Source organism: Gallus gallus, chromosome 16 (assembly GCF_016699485.2).
Source record: "Gallus gallus isolate bGalGal1 chromosome 16, bGalGal1.mat.broiler.GRCg7b, whole genome shotgun sequence".
Lineage (NCBI taxonomy): Eukaryota > Metazoa > Chordata > Aves > Galliformes > Phasianidae > Gallus > Gallus gallus.
Window position 1 is genome coordinate 167,748 of NC_052547.1, and position 19,577 is coordinate 187,324.

Genomic DNA, 19,577 nt, shown 5'->3' on the forward strand with positions numbered 1-19,577 from the left:
CCTGCTCTCCCAGTCCCTTTCTCCCCATGGAAGCCTCCCGAGGAAAGTTCCCCAAGCCATGAGGTGTGGCTCTCATTACTGCCCCAGGGATGGCACCCAGCAAGCTGCAGCACTGCATTTTCCTCTCACCTCTGGCAGCATCCCTGGGTCCCTCTCCGTCCTCCTGTGCCCTAGGCACTTGCCAGTCTCCCTGCCCTGGGACAGGATGCTCTCCAGGGTCAGAAACCTCCCTGGCATCATCATAGCCTTCCACTGGGGAATCACCAGGCAGAACAGGGATGTCTGTAAAAGAGAAGACGGCAGATAACAGTGATAAGATTCTCCTCCTCACTATTCCCATGCTAGGGGTGCAGCTCGGCTAGGGAGCTCTCTGAACAGGAGCCTGGAAAGAAGCACAGCACGTGCTATGGTGTGAGCTCTGGGCTCGACTGGAGAAAAATATTGACAAATGTATTCCTGCTGCGACCTGCACCCACCTGAGAAACTGAATCTCATTTTCTTCTCCCTCATTGGGCTGTACTCAATCTCCTCGTACACAGCTTCAGAGAAGGGCTCCCCAGATCTCCTAGAGTCTGGAGACAGAGACAGGGCTGGCCAGGGGATGGGCAAAGAGGGACGAGGCCCTGCTGTGCTTCCCCAGCCTCATTCTGCCATTTCTCCCCTCACTCCATTATGAACTCCCCCCACCTCTGGGCTCTCTCTGTTGCTTGTTGCTGGATGTCAGTGGAGTGACACAGCACATGCTCCCCTCCCCCAGCAAAGTCCGTGCACATCACTGACATTGCTAAGCCTTTCCAGGAGCCGTTTCTACCGCACTGCTGAGTCAGGACCTACCTCTGTGCCGAGCTCTGGCACTTTGCATCTGCCTTGCCAGGAGGGCCAAGAGTAGGCAAATAAGGAGCCCCAGTATGATGCAGATGATGACAGGCACCGAGACTCTCCTGCCGATGGTTGCATAGTCCGGAATGGGGTCTGCACGGGCAGAAATGTGGCAGGAGCATCACCAGGCACGTGAGAGCTGGGGGCACGAGGCAGTAAGGGGGAGAGGGCCAGGGGATGAGTGATGGGGCACCTCCCACCCTATTGGGCACATTATGACCCTCCCCATATCCACCAGCCTGGTGCCTCTTCCTGGGCATTTCATATCCCAGTAAGAAGCCCCAGTCCTGAGTCCTGGGGAGACCCAGTTTCAGTGGGAGGAGATGATACCTCTTTGTGGGGGGGATGCTGTCACGCTGGTTGCAGCTGCAGAGAGAAGCTGAGCTGAGATGTGGGTTTGTGGTACCAGGCAGACCACTGGCTAATGTACCCACCCAGATTGTCCCTTCCTCAAGGCTGGAACGCAGCCCAGAGCTCTGCCAGAGCTACTGGACCGTGAGTAGAGCCTAAGTAAGCCCAGCCACTCACCCAAGCAGTTCACAGCTGCATCTTCCTTATGCCGGCAGGCACCGCCATCCCCAGTCCGGGCCCAGCAAGCCTGCAGAGATGGCTCCGTGCCCCTGCACTCCACCTGCTCCAGCCAGATGGGTCCTGTCCCCTCCCCAAACGCAGCCTCGGCCAGGGCAGACACCGCAGGGCCACAGCCCAGCTGCCTGCATGCCACCTCGGCATCCTGCATGTCCCACGAGTCGTCGCACACAGTTCCCCAGGAGCCACGGTGCCAGACCTCCACTCTGCCTGAGCACCCATCCTTGCCTCCCACAGCACGGATCTTCTCCCTGTCTGCAGAGGCAGTGACCTCCCATGGCACCAGCGTGACTGGGCCAGAAGTCACACAGAGAAGGAGCTCCCACCTGTGCAGCTCGTGGAATTGGGGCACGCAGCTACCGGCGTCCTTTCCGGCTTTCTCCCTGCAGAAGGAAATGTAGCAGTGAAGGAACCTGTGCAGAGGACAGCAGGGAGGACCTCTGCTTGCACCTCCCCAGTGACGCCTTGGTCATGGTGAGGGAAGCAGGATCTTGTGCCCGGGTGGCTCACTTACCATTGCAGGTGATGTTGGTCCTCGTCTCGCACATCATCATACGACTGCAGTTCCCAGGGATCAGAGGGACACTGCCAGAAGGAGCTGTTGCTCTCCCCACACTGCACGTGATCCAGCCACGCGGTGCCATTCACCCTGCCATAGAAGATGCTGATTTCCCGGGTCCCTCCATCCCCACAGCCCAGCTCCTTGCACACCAGTTTCGCCGTGTGAGGAGTCATCGAGTTGGAGCATACACTCCCCCACGTCCCATTGTAGAAAACTTGCAGGCGCCCGGAGCAGCCATCGCTGTTCTCCAGCCTCAGGGCCATGAATTCTGGAAGGAGGAAAGGCCCCAGGGGGCACTTGCTGGTTTGGGGCTGGAGAGAGGAAGCCCCCTGTGCTCCCTGCTCAGGATTAGGGTGGCTGTGCTCCCCACTGCCCCCAGCTGGACTGGTGGATGGGGCGTCCCCAGGACAGGCTCGGGAAGCGGCCTTTGGTGGCCTCAGCCCCCCAGCCTCCCTGTCCCGGGCTCCCAGCACACACCTGAGCAGACGACTCCCGCATCCTCCTTGTGCCCGCAGTCGTGCTGTCCCCAGGCCTCAGCAGAGCAGTTCCAGAGAGCAGTTTCGTCCCCAGAGCAGTTCACGCCATCCAGCCAGATGTGCCCAGAGCCCTCCCCAAAGTGAGCCGAGCCAGCCGCCTCCACGGCCCATCCGCAGCTCAGCTGGCGGCAAACCACGTTGGCGTCGGCCGTGTCCCAGGCATCGTCGCAGACCGTGCCCCACTGCCCCCGGTAGTAGATCTCCACTCTCCCTGCACATCGCCCAGCCCCATCCACCAGCCGGACCTGGCGGCTCCCTGCAATGGGGGGAAGCCCCAGCTGTCAGAGTCTGGCTGCCCGCCCAGTCCTGCATCTAATGGACGCGTTGCTCACCCTGGCACACGGCCCCCACGTCTTCCATGATCCCCGTGGCCTCGGGCAGGGATGTGTTGCAGAGGCTCAGGCTGGCCTCGTGGCCTGCACACCGCACCCCGCGCAGCCCCACGGGGCCCGTCCCTCGCTCGGCCCTCGGCACAGTGTAGGCTGCCTCTGCCTCCCCGCAGCGCAGCTGCCGGCACACCACGCTAGCGTCCTCCATGTCCCACTGATCATCCAGGACTCTGCCCCATGTCCCGCGCTGGAAGATCTCCACGCGCCCGTCGCACCGGCTCCCTCCACCCACCAGTCTTAGAGATGCGTTGTGAGGCGGGCCTGGGGAGAGCAGAAATGCCACAAATGCACACTGCAGGATTTCTCCGGGGAGAGGTTCAGCCTGGTGATGCCAGGGGATCCCCAACTTTTGGGTGGCCATGTGGAACACAAGGTGGAATTCCTGCAGCATTATCCTGACACACACCTGAGCAAATGACGGCAGCATTGTTCTCATGGGAGCACGGAGAGGCCCCCAGGGCGGTCACCGGGCACTGATCCAGGCTGGACTCAGTCCCCTCACAATGGAACGAGTCACCCCAGACCGGGCCGGTTCCTCTCCCAAATTGCCCTCCTTCAGGAACGGACACCGCAAACCCACAGCCGAGGTGATGGCAGAGAACGTGGGCGTCCAAGAGGTCCCAGCGGGAGGCACAAAGGGTGCCCCATGTTCCCTGCACCTCCACTTCCACCCTGCCCATGCATGCCGTGCTGCCATTCACCAGCCTGAACCCTGTGAATTCTGGACAGAGGAGGATGGAGGAGAGTGATTTGTGCTCTCGTTCCCTCAGGAGACGGAGGAGAGGCCAAAGGGACAACATGAAGCCTCCTCCTTCAGCACTGCCTTAGGGATACAGAATACCACATCACCCTCCTGACCTCACACTCGACACAGCCCTGTCCCTGTCCCTGGCACACACTCAGTATCCAACAGCCTTCCCTGAGCCCTTACGTGTGCAGCTGACAGCAGCAGTGCTTGTCTGGGTGCAGGGCTGGTCCTTAGGAGTCCCCATGGGGCAGGAGGAGAGGGTGGATTCATTCCCCACACACTGCAGCTCTCTGTCCCAGATGGGACCGGTCCCTTCTCCAGAGGGACTTGCTCTGGTGACGGACAGAGCTCTGCCACACTGAAGATCTCTGCAGACCACATCAGCAGCTTTGGCACCAAAGTGTGAGTCACAGACAGATTTCCACCCATCCCTGTCATTGATCTCCACTCGTCCTGAGCAGCGGTTGTCCCCTCCAACCAGACGGACAAATCCTGGAGTGAACAAAGGCACCTGTGGGGTCCCAGAGCCCTCTGGCAATTCCATGCCCATGTCCCTCCTCACCTCCACCTCAACTGGGGACCAAGAAGGGCCCAATGGCCATTCCCCAGGGACCAGCAATAACAGCACAACTGGCCACATACGATATCTATTTATTGATCCCACAAATCTAGCCAGAGGTCAGGAGTGGCTAATACCTCACCTGTACATGTAACTCCAACATCATATTCATGTATGCAGTAATGTTTACCCCATCCTCTGTGTGTGCAGTCAGACAGGGCAGACTCGGTGCCTCGACAGCCGACATAATCCATCCAAATGGGGCCAGATCCTAGCACAAATCTTTTACTCCGTGCAGCACTGATTACTGACCCACAGCCCAGCTGCTTACAAACCACCGCTGCATCCTTCTGATCCCAATTGAAACGACACACAGTCCCCCACCGGTTCTGATGTTTCACCTCCACTCTCCCATCACAGCGCCCGCTGCCATCCGCCAGCCTCACCTCTGCTGCCCCTTCAAACATCAACATGAGATATTTCAGGAGAGACCCAGGCTTCAAAAAGGGGCACCCCTGACACCCAGGCACAGTCACGGTCACAAGATCTGGAGTGGGAGACGCTGCATTGCCTGTCTCAACATCACCAGACTCACTACCACCCCCAGGGCTTTCCATGTTCCCAGGAAGCACCACACTCATCCCGAGGATCACCCCAACCCAGAAGATCACATCCTGCTTGACCAGAATTCTCAGCGATGACCCTGAGGAGTCTGGCTGTGCTCTGGAGATTACTGAGTGCCACCAATACCAGCTGGGCCACCAACAGCACCAAGAGCATTGTGCTGGTGAGCAAGGGACACAGAAGGGTGCTTCATTGTCTGGAAATATAACCAGGGCTGGCTGCCATAAAGTCGGTAGTCCTGGAAAATTATGATACACTCCACCCAGAAAGACACAGAATATAGCACAAGGTCCATGTACTTCAGCAACTTCTGCCCTTGTTTCAGTGGCACTTAGAAAGAAATCTCCTTCCCAGAGGGATCCCAATGACCACTGGTGCTCACTGGCCCCAGGCCAGCGTGGACTTCTGGTCAAGGCAGTTGGCACTTACCTCTGCACAGCTGCACCCAGAGGAGGAACCACAGCACCTGAGGGAATAGGAGTCCTTCTGTCCCCATCCTGAGCCTCCTGTCCTGCTGGCACAGCCCTGCAGTGCCCAACTATCTGCTACAGCTCCTGGGGACTTTGGGGGACAATGACAACAGGAGAGCAATATATCTCTGCAGCTGATTACGCAGAAGCAGAAGAAGCCAATCAAAGTAGCAGTCTCCTTTTTAGACTTTATCAGAAGTTATCTCCCCTCCAAGGCCGCCCAACCCTCCAATGAACTTCTCCAGAGCTGTTCATGACCATATATGAGGGACGGCTCCGCTGTGGGTGTCATGTCACTGTGACAGGAATCACCATGGCACCGCGTTGGCTGTGAGAGGACAGGGGTCTATCACCATACCATATCACTGGTTGCACTCTGCAGGAGCGCTGAGCATCTCTTGTGCTGCAAATGCCCAACAAACCAACATATGAATGTCCAGCTGGCCCCATGCTGCAGGAACCACAGGGTTGGGACTGCACCAGGGCTGCATCTGTAAGGGAGGGGAACAGCCCCTAGCCCTGCTGCAGACCTTGCTGTAACAGGAGCAGTAGCTGGGAAAAGTCCTTGGGCAAGGTCAGAGCCCCATACTGGAAGAGCCAGCTCACCCACTCTTCCATGGTAAGCCCCATATGGGGTCCCCAGAAGGAGCTGAAGCTGGGACAGATCCTGCCCCGGCAGCAGAGTAGAACCTGCAGACCAAGTCTAGGGGCTCAGAAGTGTCCCCAGTATTCACCATGTCACCCAGGGGCCGTTATTCCTCACAGAAGATTGGGAGTTGGAGCCCACCCACCGCTGCAGGTGCACAAACCACAGCCCCGTGTCACAGCGCTCAGGCAGGAAGATGGTGGTTTCCTCCTGGCTCTGTGCCCGGGCACGTCACTGCGGTGTCCCCGAGCCACCTTCACTACGGCTGCACCAGCCTGGGCTGCGGGGGCTGCTCCTTCAGCCTCACAGGCATGGGGCAGGGTCCTGACCCGTGACATCCCACTGACCACAGTGGCCACACTACGCTGAGACACATGGCCGTGGGGTAACAGCAGTGATGTGACATAGCTTATGTTGTGAGCTCATGGGTTATAGGGATGGTATATAAAACAAAGCACAACATGGGCTGCAGTGGGGAAGAGAATATCCATCCCAGCCAGACCCAGAAGGCATTAATAACTGGCAGGAATTATGTTGACTGTTTGACAGACACTCCGTGTATGTCCTGCATTAATGACCAAAGGATACTGAGCTGCCTTCATGTTTTTGAATTCAGATCTATGTTCCATCATATTTACTTACTGCTTTTTCCTTATCATGCCACTTCTGAAGACTTCAGTCAGACAGCTCTCCTGAAATCAACGTTCTCACACTCCATGTGTCCTTATAAATCAATGAATCTGCCACTTTTCTGGACACAGCAGGCACTCTATCCTTCCCTCCATGTTACCGGTGAATGTAAAACAATATAGGACCCAGCCTCTCCCGCATTTCCTTAATGGAGCTTGGCCTCAGGTTTGGCCTCAGGAAGTGACCCTGGTGTTTGGTTTTGCCATGAAACTGGTGGTGGACTTGTGAGCCCCAGCAGAGATAGGGGTACCTTCTGGATATGAGGTATACAGACAGACAGCCTGAAAGGAATTCCCAACTGTCAGTGCATTACCAGCAGGCTTCCTTGTTGATTTTGCTGTTAAGGATGAGGAGAACCAGGCTTGGGTCAGGCCACAGCAGAAGTGGGTACGGTTGTCCCCCAGGGCTCTCTGGGGTCTGCCTTGAAGTGCTGGGACACGGGAAAATGAGTATAGGACAGCTGTTCATAGCAGAAGGCTGTCCTTTCCCCTGTGCTTTCAAAGCCTCTTGATGCAGGCAGTGCTCTATTTACCTTAGTGCCATGGCATAATTCTAGTTGGCAAACAGAGTTAGCAGCAACAGCCTTATCACAATCTCCTCAGTAGCTGAACAGGATGGAGAAATGTTAGTGGGATATGTAAAATATACATACATATATGCTACCTCCATTTGTCTGCCTGCCTGCCTATCTGTCTATCTATCTATTTATGGAACATACCCTTAGCAGCTGGGCTCAGACTCTCAGTCTGTCCAGGATCTGCCCTGGGGTCCCACTCGGGGCCCCAGTTGTGGGCGCCTAAATATATAAGCCTCCATGGCCATAGCTGCAGTCCAGCTGTGGGCACAGACCACCCCAGTCACACACACACCTAAATTCATTAAGTCCCCACACTCTGCTCTCTCTGGTATCTGACACCTACCACCCATGGTCCTTTTGGCACCCTTGTTCTTGTCTGATGGCTGCATTCCCATGTACACGTCGGGCAGAAGAGAGAGAACTTCACTCAAGAAAGAGGTAGGAACAGACAGAGTTTAATGGAAGACAAGACAAATTGTACAGATCAGGTGCAGGGCAGTACCAGATAAATGTGCACTTGACTAGCCCTTTCAATCTCCTAACCCCTTGTTTTCTTCCCACACTCGTCCCACCTTAAATCACCCAAATTCCCAGTTTTCCTGCCTTTGGAACCTCCCTAAGCATCCCTTTAGAACACTTCTGCAATCCAAAAATGCTTCTCCTCTACATAGTGTGTCCGACAGCCCTAGCAGCATTAGGTACAATAACAGATAATTAGAATTGCTGTCCAGAAATGCATCGTGACTGAGGGAAAAGCTGTGCTGTTGCATGGGCAATGGTATCCTTCAGGACCAGCACCACAAGCTTGTTTCTAAGGCTGTAGATGAAAGGGTTTAAGAACGGGTACAGGACAGTGTTCAGTAAAGCCACAAGTTTGTTGGTCTCCAAAGAAACACGTTCCGAGGGATGTGAATAGAGATCAAGGCAGCTTCCAAATGCAATGGCCAAGCTGGTGAGATGGGAAGAACAAGTAGCAAAAGCTTTTTTCCTCCTGGAAGGCATGCGTAGAATACAGAACAAGATGCACACATAAGATGACAGAGTTAAACACAATGAAGCCAGCACAGCAAACAGGATCAAAACGGAGTCTATTCTCCAGAGCAAGTTGGTGTCAGAGCAGGACAGCTGGAACAAGGGGGAGTTGTCACAAAAAAAGTGCTGGATCTTGTTTGAACCACAGAAAGTGAGCTTTGAGAGCAGTACCAGGTGGTAACTCATGAATGTGAAGCCTGCGACCCAAGCAGCAACAACCAGGAGGATGCAGAGCTGCTGCGTCATGATGGCAGCATAGCGCAAAGGCTGGCAGATGGCAAGGTAACGGTCAAAGGGCATGACCACAAGGAGAATCAACTCCATACATCCCAGGGCAAAGTAGAAATGGGACTGGACAAAGCAGCCACTTACAGAGATTGTTCTCCTGCCAGAGCTCAGAATCACCAACAATTTGATGCTTGTGCAGGATGTAAAGCAGATTTCCAGGAATGCCAGATTGCCAATGAAAAAGTACATAGGGATTTGCAGGCGGTTATCCACACACACGAGGAAAATGATGGGTGCATTCCCCATCACCGTTGTCAGGTAGATGAGTAGAAAGACCAGAGAGAGAAATAGCTGTAGCCTTTGATTAAGCCCTGAGAAACCCTCGAGGATGAATTCAGTAACGACAGTTTCATTTCCTTGTCCCATGGCCAACTCCAGTTCATCTGACTGCCACAGTCTGGATGGAAGACTTTATCCTTCCTTTTCTTCTCCCTTGCTGGCAGGCCTTCTGTACATCACAGACAAAGATATTGCAGAAGTGCATCTGTCACACATTATCTCCTGCTGCTATTCTGCACACTAATGCAGTTGTTTCCAAAGAGTTTCTAATTGCTATTACTATCCAACATCCTAATCTAAATGCCATACTTTTCGGAGGGGAAAAAAAATTCACCTTCAAATTCTTAAGAACGGTCCATATTAGAATAAATAAATAAATAAAAATTAGGAGGAGCCTCTCAAAAGGTACTGCTGTGCAGATACTTCAGGCTGAGCAACTTAACTTCCTCCCATACAGTCCATGCAGAGTGAGAGAAAGGTGGAAGAGATCGATAAGCTTTATTTTGCAGGGCATCTATAGGCTGGCTCTTGTTTGATTGGTGAGCGAGCTTGGGGAAAACAAATTCTCACAGGCACAGCAGAGAAATAGATGGAACTCATTATTGAAGTCTCACATCTCTGGTGTCACTGGTAAATTATCCTCCTCTGAAAATCAACATAAACATTTAACAGAAGGAAGCAGATCTAAAACACAGGCAATCAAGACTGACTTTTCCTCCTTTACCTTTCAGTTTAGGTTTAGACATAGAAAGAACTGCAGCAGATGATTCCAAAAAGAGAACACCTCAAGATGCAAGGGTGGAGGAGGAAAGCATGGGTTCGAGCAGTGAAGCAGAATTTCTGCACAGACCGTGTTGTTCCCTCAGGCTCTGTCTCAAGGCAGAGTGGGCACTTGCACTGAAGTAACATGGCAAGTACAGAAGCAGGTAGTACTCCATGCTTGAATTGACAGTTCAGCTTGGGGCTAAGACCTCAGGTAGCCTGGCTTCCTCTCTGCCTCTAGTCTGGCATAGGCCAATGTCTGCAATAGTTCATGCCAGAGGGTGCACAGGGAGGGCAGCAGGGGGCCCATCTTCTCTTTTCCAGGAGTGAATACGGTGACCACTTGCCACAATGGTAGGACTGAGGTGGGAACCGAGACCAGAGGGGCCACCAGCTTCCCTCAGCAGACCTGCTGAGGAGTGGAAGTGCTGCTCAGACCTTCAGCTGTGAGAAACTCCAGAATCTGGAAGCCCTGCTGGAGCCTGAGGGCAGAGCTGGTTGTTGTGAGTGCAAGTGTGCTCAGCTTGGTGACATTTTTGAGGAAACGTCAAGGTTGCAAGAGAAAATCACCAGACAGCATAGGAATCTGAGCAAGAGATGAAAGCATGGTGCTGTACACTGACATGAGCAGACCGACTGCTCTGTTTTATGTCCCCGCAGGGGGAAGAAGCTAAGCTGGCGTCCAACCCTGCGGTGACAGACCCCAGTAGCTGGCAATACAAGGGAAACTAGACCCTCATCTCTGCTTGGAGCAGAAGGATTCTTCCCCTTGCCCCAAAGGGGCGATTCTTCCCCACTGAGCAGTGCCAGGTGTGCACCTAGCACTTGGCAACAACCAAACATCGGTGTGAGATTGGCACTGACTGAGCTGAAACCAGGACACTGGGATGGCGTAGTGCAGTGCTAGCTCAAGTTACAGAAAAACGTCTCATGCATTTTGATCATGTCTCTCTATTAGACTTCTACAAGGCCTATCTTTCCAGAGGGAAGTATCCCTCACTTAACAATTGACACGTGTTTTGCTTCAGTCTTCACTGCTGACTGCTCTGCGCACAGCTCTTGGGAGGATGGTTCTGAAGATGGGAACTGGGGGAACAATACCCATCCTGCTGACTTTCCTGGTGACTGGAAAAAGGGCAACATCACACCCATTTTTAAGAAGCGTAGAAAGGACCACGCAGGGATCTACTGACTTGTCAGCCTCAACGCTGTGTTGGAAAAGATCACGGAGCAGATCTTCCTGGAGGCTGCACTAAGGCATATGGAAGAATGGGACGTGATATGGGAGAACTAGCATGGTTTCAGCAAGGGCAGGTCCTGCCTGACCAACCAAGGGGCCTCATATGATGGAGTAACTGTGTCAAAGGAGAAGGGAAAAGACACTGATGTCATCTATCTGGACTTCAGTAGGAACTTTGGGATGGTTCCCCACGACACCCTTCTCTTCAATTGGAAAGATACAAATTTGATGGGTGGACTGTTTGTTGGACAAATAACCGGTTGCAAGACCAGTCCCAGAGAGTAGTAATCAGTGGCTCAATGCTGGGATCAGATCAGTGATGAGCAATGCCTGTCATGAATAAGTACTGGGACTGGTGCTGTTTAATGTCTTCATCCATGACACTGACAGTGGGATTGAGTGCACCCTCAGCAAGCTTGCGGATGACTCATGGAGAGGGCTATAAACTAAGTATGAAGAGGGAGAGGGGGGATAGTGAGCCTTCCCATCATAAGGTGTGGGATGGCATAACTGTAGTAGAGAGGTGTTATCCTTTCAGGGAGTAACAAGACCAGCTGCCCAGCTGCAGTGCCTCAACACACAGCTTGGGAAACAAAGAGGAGGAGCTCGAAACTACTGTGCTTCTTGAAAACCATGATATAGTTGTCACTGAAACTTGGTGAGATGATTCCCATGACTGGAGTGTGGCTATTAATGGCTGCAAGCTGTTCAGAAGGGACAGGTGAAGAAGGAGGGGTGGGGGTGTTGCTATCTACACCAGGAAAGGAATAGAATGTGAAGAGCTATCCCGAAAGAACAGTCATGAGCAAGTTGAAAGCCAGTGGATGACAGTTAGAGACTGAGGCAGTGAAGGAAGCCTTGTGATTGGTGTCTATTACAGGCCATCAGATCAGTCAGAGGCTGTCAATGAGGCTTTCTACCTCCAGCTACAGGAGGCATTGTGTTCACAAGCACATGTCCTGCTGAGGGACTTTAACCATCCAGACATCTGCTGTAGGCAATTCAGGAGGCTCCTGGAATGCATTCAGGACAACTTCCTGAGTCAAGTAATTGATGGACTCACCAGGGGGTATGCAGTACTGGACCTGCTGCTTACCCATATAAATGAACCGATTGGTGACATCAGGATTGGAGGCTGCCTGGGCTGTAGCAACCATGCTACAACGGGTTGTGGCAATCCCTACCAGCACTTCCAGCTGGGGGATGAAAGGAGAGAGCGCAGTGCTGTTGAAATGAACTTGGGGGTACTGATGGATGGCAGCTGGACATGAGCCAGCAAGGTGCTCTTGCAGCCTAGAAAGCCACCCATACCCTGCACTTCATCCAAAGAAGCGTGGCGAGCAGGGTGAGGGAGGTGATCCTGACCATCTACTTTGCTCTGGTGAGAGCTCACCTGGACTGTTACATCCAGTAGTGGGGTCCTCAGTACAGGAGAGACATGGCCCTGTTAGAGTGCATCCACAGGAGGGCTACAAAAATGATGCAAACTATGGAATGCCTCCCCTGCAAGGACAGGCTGAGAGAGCTGGGGCTGTGCAGCCTGGAGGAGGGAAGGCTCCAGGGAGACCAGGGAGCAGACTTTCAGGATCTAAAGGAGACCTCAAAGGAAAAAGCAGACAGACTCTTTAGCAGTGTGAGAAGTAGAGTGTGTTTTTGAAGCAGAAAAGTAGATTATGTTCTTGCAGTAGAATAAAACATGTACAGACTTTTGCTAAACTTCCTTTCAAAATGAGGGCAGGAGCTGCTGTTCACAATGTAGCACAATATGTTGACACAGTTGACAAATAACCAGCCTGTCTAAAGCCTTCTTGTGAGGGCCTTGCCAAAAAGGCCAGAACCATTATTCCTGTTTGGGAGGCTTACTCACAGAACAGCTGGCTTCTCTTCACTGCGCATCACATGGACACAAACAGGCTGTTGGTGCAAGGAAGGAAATTTCACCTGAGCATCTCACCTTACACCTACCTCTGCAGGAAAACAGAGCGGAGGAACAAGGATAAGGGTAAAGGATAAGGAAAAAGGATGAGGGTAAAAAACAGGATGAAGAAGAAAGGAGAGGACAGTGAAAAAGAACAGAAGAGTGTAGATGAAGAGGTGTGGGGACACAAAGATCAGAAGAGGAGTACAGTCAGAAGAAGAGGAGAGAAGATATAGGGAAAGAAACAACAGCAACAGAAGACAGGACATGATATAGGGAATAAAGAAGAGCAGGGCTGTCAGAAGAAAAAAGTGAAGACAGAGAGAAAAAAAACAGATGAGGAACAGATGCAGAAGTAGTGAGAACACAGGGAACAAAGAAAAGCAGAGAGGAGAGCAGAGGCAGAAGGAATAGGTGAGAGGAGACTGAAGAAAACAGGAGAAAAGCTGCACAGATGCAGAAGAAAAAGGAGCACAGATAGAGGGAAGAAGTGAAAGCAGACGAGGAACACGGATGCAGAAGAAAGAGGACTGAGGAGAGAGGAAAGAAAGAACAGTGGTAGAGGAGTGCAGATGCAGAAGAAAGGAGTGAGGAGTCAGGGGAAAACAAGAATAGGAGAAGAGGAATGCAGATGCAAAACAGTGAGGATGTGGGGAAAAAAAAGGAAAACAGAAGAGAAGAACAGATGCAGAAGGAAGAGGAGCATGCATACACACACACACAAAAAAAAAAAAAAAAAGAAGAGAAGAGAGCAGATGCAGAAGAAAGAAGAATGAAGATACGAGGAACTAAGAACAGCTGTAGAGAAGTGCCAATGCAAAAGTAAGAGTGAGACAAGAATGAATAACAGGAGAGCAGATTAAGAATAAAGAGCAGTGAGGAAACAGTAAAACAAGAACAGCAGACGAGGAGGAGAGAAGAGAATGGAAAACAGCAGCAGCAGCAGCATGCAGATGAAGAAAAGTAGTGAGGATAAATAGAAGAAAGGACAGCAGAAGAGGAGAAAAGTACGGAAAAAAGAGAACTGAGGACACAGGGATGATATAACAGTAGATGAGAAGTGCAGATGCAATAGAAAGAGGAGTGAGTAAGCAGGGAAAAAGAACAGGGGAAGAAGAGTGTGAAAGCAGAGGAAGGAACAGTGAGGATACAGGGAAGAATGAGGAGCAGAAAAGGAGTTCAGATGCAGAAGAAAGAGGAGTGAGGAAGCAGGAAAGAAAGGAAAGCAGAAGAGGGCAGATGCAGAATAAAGAGGAGAGAGGAGACGGAATAAAGATCAGAAAAGGGGGGGGGGGAATGCAGAAGAAAGAAGTGAGTATAGAGTGAAGAAAGAGCAGAAGAAGAAAGCAGATGTAGATGAAAGAGGCAAGGAGACGGAAGAAAGAACAGCACAGGAGGAGAGCAGAAGAATATAAGAGGAATGCAAGTGCACAAGAAAAAGCAGTGAGGATACAGAAGAAAGAACAGCAGATGTGGAGTGCGTATGCAGAAGTGGAGTGAGGAAACAAGGAAGACAACAGCAGAAGCAGAGCAGCTGTAGAAGAAAGGAGTGAGGATACGGGGAAGAAGGAAGAGCAGAAGAGGAAAAGACGTGGAAGAAAGGGCAGTAAGAATACGGGGATGATAGGACAGTAGCACCGGTGCCCAGATGAAGAAAAGAGAGGGATGATAGAACAGCAGATGAGAAGTGCAGATGCAGAAGGGTGAGTGATTATACAGAAAAGAAAGAAGAGCAGAACAGGGCAGACGAAAAAGTAGTGAGTAGACAGGGAAGAAAGAAGAGCAGAAAAGGAGTTCAGATGCAGACAAAAGAGGAGGGAGGAAGCAGGGAAGAAGGGAAAGACGAGGAGTGCAGATGAAGAATAAAGAGCAGTGAGGAAATGGAAAAAAAGAGCAGCAGAAGAGGAGTGCAAATGCAGAAGAAGGAGCAGGGAGGAAGCATGGAAAAAAGAACAGAAGAAGAGTGCAGAGGCTATGACCTAGTTGCCATTACAGAAACATGGTGAGACCACTGCCATGAGTGGAGTGCTGCAATGGATGGCTACAAACTCTTCAGGAAGGATAGGCAAGGAAGGAGGGGCGGTGGCGTGGCTCTCTGTGTTAAAGAGTGCTTTGAGGTTACTGAACTTATGACTGGGGATAATAAGGTTGAATGACAAGGCAGACATCCTGGTGGGCATCTGTTACAGACCGCCAAACCAGGATGAAGAGACAGATGAGTTGTTGTATGAGCAGCTGGCGGAAGCTGCCGGCCCTTGTCCTCATGGGGGACTTCAACTTCCCCGACATATGCTGGGAATACCATTTAGCACAGAAGAAGCGGTCTAGGAGGTTTCTGGAATGTATGGAGGACAACTTCTTGGTGCAGATGATGAGAACTTACGGGAGAAGCTGCCCCGTTAGACCTGCTGTTCACAAACAGAAAAGGTCTGGTGGGAGATGTAGAAGTTGGGGGCTGTCTTGGGCAGAGTGACCACGACATGGTAGAGTTCTCGATTCTTGTTGGAGTCAGGAGGGGGAACAGCAAAACTGCTACCTTGGACTTCCGGAGGGCAGACTTTGAATTGTTCAGGAGACTAGTAGGGAGAGTGCCCTGGGGTTCAGTCTTAGAGAGTAAAGGGGTACAAGATGGCTGGTTGCTCTTCAAGAAGGAAGTCTTAAAGGCGCAGGATCAGGCTGTCCCCTTGAGCCGCAAAATCTACCTCCTGTGGGAGAAGAGACGGGCAACCCGGAAAGAATACAAAGAAGTTGTGCAGGGAGAAAATCAGAAAGGCAAAAGCCCAGCTTGAACTCAACCTGGCTGCTGGCGTAAAAGGGAACAAGAAACTCTCTTACAAGTATATCAACAGTAAGAGGAGGACCAGGGAGAATCTCCATTCTCTACTGGATGAGGCTGGGAATGTGACCACTGAGGATAAGGAAAAGGCAGACGTTCTGAATGCCTTCTTTACATCTGTCTTTAAAAGTCAGACCAGTTATCCTCAGGTTTCTCCACTCTCTGACCTGGCAGCCTTGGCTGGGGAGCAGACTAAATCCCCCACAATTCAGGAGGAAACAGTCAGAGACCTGCTACTCCAACTGGACTGCCACAAGTCCATGGGACCGGATGAGATTCACCTGAGAGTGCTGAGGGAACTGGCGGAGGTGATAGCCGAGCCGCTTTCCATCATCTATCAGCGCTCCTTGTTGACGGGTGAGGTCCCAGAAGACTGGAGGCTTGCCAATGTGACTCCCATCTACAAGAAGGGCTGCAGGGAGGATCCGGGGAACTACAGGCCTGTTAGCCTGACCTCGGTGCCGGGGAAGATTATGGAGCAGATTGTCCTGAGGGAGATCATGCGGCACATGCAGGACAACCGGGGGATATGCCTAGCCAGCATGGGTTCACAAAGGGCAGGTCCTGCTTGACCAACCTGATCTCCTTCTGTGATCTAGTGACCCGTCTGGTGGATGAGGGAAAGGCTGTTGATGTGGTCTCCCTAGATTTCAGCAAAGCCTTTGACACTGTCTCCCACAGTATTCTCCTGCAGAAGCTGGCAGTCCGTGGCTTGGACAGATACACTCTTGGCTGGGTAAGGAAGTGGCTGGAAGGCCGGGCCCAGAGAGTGCTGGTGAATGGAGTTAAATCCAGCTGGCGACCGGTCACGAGTGGTGTTCCCCAGGGGTCGGTGCTGGGGCCTGTCCTGTTTAATATCTTTATTGATGACCTGGATGAGGGCATTGAGTGCACCCTCAGTAAGTTTGCAGATGACACCAAGCTGGCGGGAAGTGTTGATCCGCTGGCTGAGGGTAGCGCGGCCCTACAGAGGGATCTGGATAGGCTGGATAGCTGGGCTGAAGCCAATGGGATGAGATTCAACAAGACGGGTCATATGCCGGGTCCTGCACTTTGGCCACAATAACCCCAGGCAACGCTACAGGCTTGGGGCAGAGTGGCTGGAAGACCGTGTAGAGGAAATGGACCTGCGGGTGTTGATAGACGCTAGACTGAACATGAGCCAGCAGTGTGCCCAGGTGGCCAAAAAGGCCAATGGCATCCTGGCTTGTATCAGAAATAGTGTGGCCAGCAGGAACAGGGAAGTAATTATCCCCCTGTACTCAGCACTGGTGAGGCCGCACCTCGAGTGCTGTGTCCAGTTTTGGACCCCTCGCTGTAAGAAAGACATCGAGGCCCTGGAGCATGTCCAGAGGAGGGCAACAAAGCTGGTGAGGGGTCTGGAGCACAGGCCTTATGAGGAGCGTCCGAAGGAGCTGGGATTGTTCAGTCTGGAGAAGAGGAGGCTCAGGGGAGACCTTATTGCTCTCTATAACTACCTGAAGGGAGGTTGTAGTGAGCTGGGGTTGGGCCTCTTCTCTCGTGTGACAGTGATAGGACTAGAGGGAATGGCTTCAAGCTGTGCCAGGGAAGATTCAGGCTGGACGTTAGGAAACCCTTCTCTGAAAGGGTGGTCAGGCACTGGAATGGGCTGCCCAGAGAGGTGGTGGAGTCACCGAGCCTCGTGGTGTTCAAAGAGCGTTTGGATGTTGTGCTGAGGGACATGGTTTAGCGAGAACCATTGGTGAAGGGCAAATGGTTGGACTGGATGATCCTGTGGGTCTTTTCCAATCTTAGCGATTCTATGAGTCTATGATTCTATGAAAGCTGTGCAAAGAAAAAATAGTAGAAACCAAATAAGGGAAATTCAAAGCAAATCAAAGGCAAGAAAAACAAAGAAATACAAAGAAAAAATAAAGAAGAAAGAAGAGATGAAAGAGCAGCTCAACGCAAAGCAGAGAAAAGCAAAGCAGAGAAAAGCAAAGCAGAGAAACCAAAGTAAAAGAACAGTGAGAGGCAATGCAAAGCACAGCTCTGGAAAACAAAGAAACCCAGCTGGAACAACAACAACAACAAAAAAAAAACAACAAAAAAAAACAGACAAGTAATTCAAAGCAACGACAAGGAAATAAAAAAGCAATGCAAAGACAAGGACAAAAAGAAAGGTAAGCTCAAGAAAGACGCAGAAAAACCAAGCAAGAGAGAAGAGCACAAAGGAGCGCCCGCTGCCCTGTGCCCGCAGGCCCAGCCCTGCACAGCACTGCACACAGCAGTGCCATGGCGGCGCCCGGTCCCGCACGGCATCCTGGCAGTGGTAGTTCCTGCGGGGCCTGCAGCTGCCAGCAGGCCCAGGCGAGGGCAGAGGGCAGCAGCGCTGTCAGCCAGGAGCTCGCCCAGAGAGCCCGATGTTGGGAGCGCTGCACACCAGGAACCTTTAACTCGGGTATTTGTGTGAAGAACATCCCCTGAGCGGTTCAGAAAGCATAACTGCGCATTGCAGTCCTCAGTGTCCCCCCAGTGTCCCCCCACAGCATAACCCAGCTGCCATAAAGGCACCCGCTGCACTCTCTGCATCCCGGACTGCACCTACGGGTTCTGTGGGGGCTGCACGTCCCCCAGCGCCCCCACTGCGGTGACAACAAGTGCTGGGCAGTGCCAGCGGTGCTCACCTCAGGGCCGTGCCGGGCTGTGGGGACACACCGCTACCTGAGCTTTTGCCCGGCCCTGTGCTCTCCAGCACTCTCGGGTGAGTCCCGACTCTCCCAGAAGTCTCCTGTTCCCAGGAGCCTCCGCTGTTCCCTACGTGATCTCCGATGCCGGGGGATGGGCTGAGCGGCCCTTCCGGGTCCCGGCAGCACAGCGAGCAGCACAGTCGGAGCCTTCCTCTCTCTCCCATTGCAGTTCTTCATTGTAACTCTCTTTCTCAGCGTTACCTTCCATTTTTCTACCATTTGCAGTCCATTTCTTCTCTCTCCTTATCAGCATTGGGTCATTTTCCTTTCCCTCTCCCAAAAGGGGCACAAAGGGGCCCCCTTCCCCGCTCGCCCTTCAAACTCTCACCGCCCATCAGCTCTGCAGCCAGCAGTGCGCTCCCAGCCACCTCCACAGCCACGTGCCTCCTGCGGGCCCACGAGGCTCTGAGGCAGAGCTGCTGCACCCCAGTGCATGCACACGCAACCCTGCTACTTTGCACACCTGTGTGCAACCCAACCCATCCACACAAGCATGCTCACATGCACACGCATCACAACCCCTTTGCACTCCCACATGCAAACAGCCACACATATACATGAGCACACGTGCACCTCAACCCTTTTGCACACCCGTGTGCAAAGCTCTCCTCGCACACATCCATTTCGATGCCCACCTGTGCAGCCCCGCCCTTGCAGAAACCCATGTGCAGATATTGCAGCCCCATCCCTTCAGACACCCCTGTGCACGCACACATATGTGCGAGACCATCTTTGCACACACATGTGTGAACACACACCCTAGTGGGCCACACCTCCACCCTTGCACACTCACATGCAAAAACCTCTTTGCGTGCCCCCCATTGCATAGACATGAGTAAAACCATCCTTGTACACATCCATGTGCACTTGTGCACACACAAGCACACCCTTGCACAAGAATCTGAATGCACATGTGTGTGTAGATCCATACACCCATGTGCAAAGACTTCGCCACACACATACCCGTGCATTCACACCAACGTGCAATCACATCCTTGCAAAGCCCTGTGCACACTCCATCCGTGTGCATGCAAATGAGTGCAAAACCACACAGCCGTGTGCACACAGACCATGACGCACACATACAGATGCATGCGCATGTGTGCAAACCCATCCCTTTGCACACCCATGTGCATGAAGACACGAGTGCAGCTCCAGCCTTGCACACAGCCATGTGCACGCACACACACACAACACTAACATTCACCTGCAAACACCCTGCACACAGCCACGTGCAATGCAC

The 19,577-nt window shown here is 52.4% G+C and overlaps 1 protein-coding gene across 1 annotated transcript; it reads right to left on the reverse strand.

Annotated features, from left to right (window-relative positions):
• Positions 1-1,977: 1,977 nt before the first annotated feature.
• On the reverse strand, positions 1,978-4,825 carry LOC100859834 (scavenger receptor cysteine-rich type 1 protein M130-like). The gene is made up of 6 exons (XM_025155825.2): positions 4,404-4,825; positions 3,886-4,194; positions 3,361-3,666; positions 2,898-3,215; positions 2,507-2,821; positions 1,978-2,297 (listed from the first exon to the last, which is right to left on the reverse strand). Exons 1-6 carry the CDS (start codon positions 4,732-4,734, stop codon positions 1,978-1,980), a joined length of 1,899 nt encoding a protein of 632 aa, XP_025011593.2. The 5' UTR covers positions 4,735-4,825.
• Between the last annotated feature and the right edge of the window lie 14,752 nt (positions 4,826-19,577).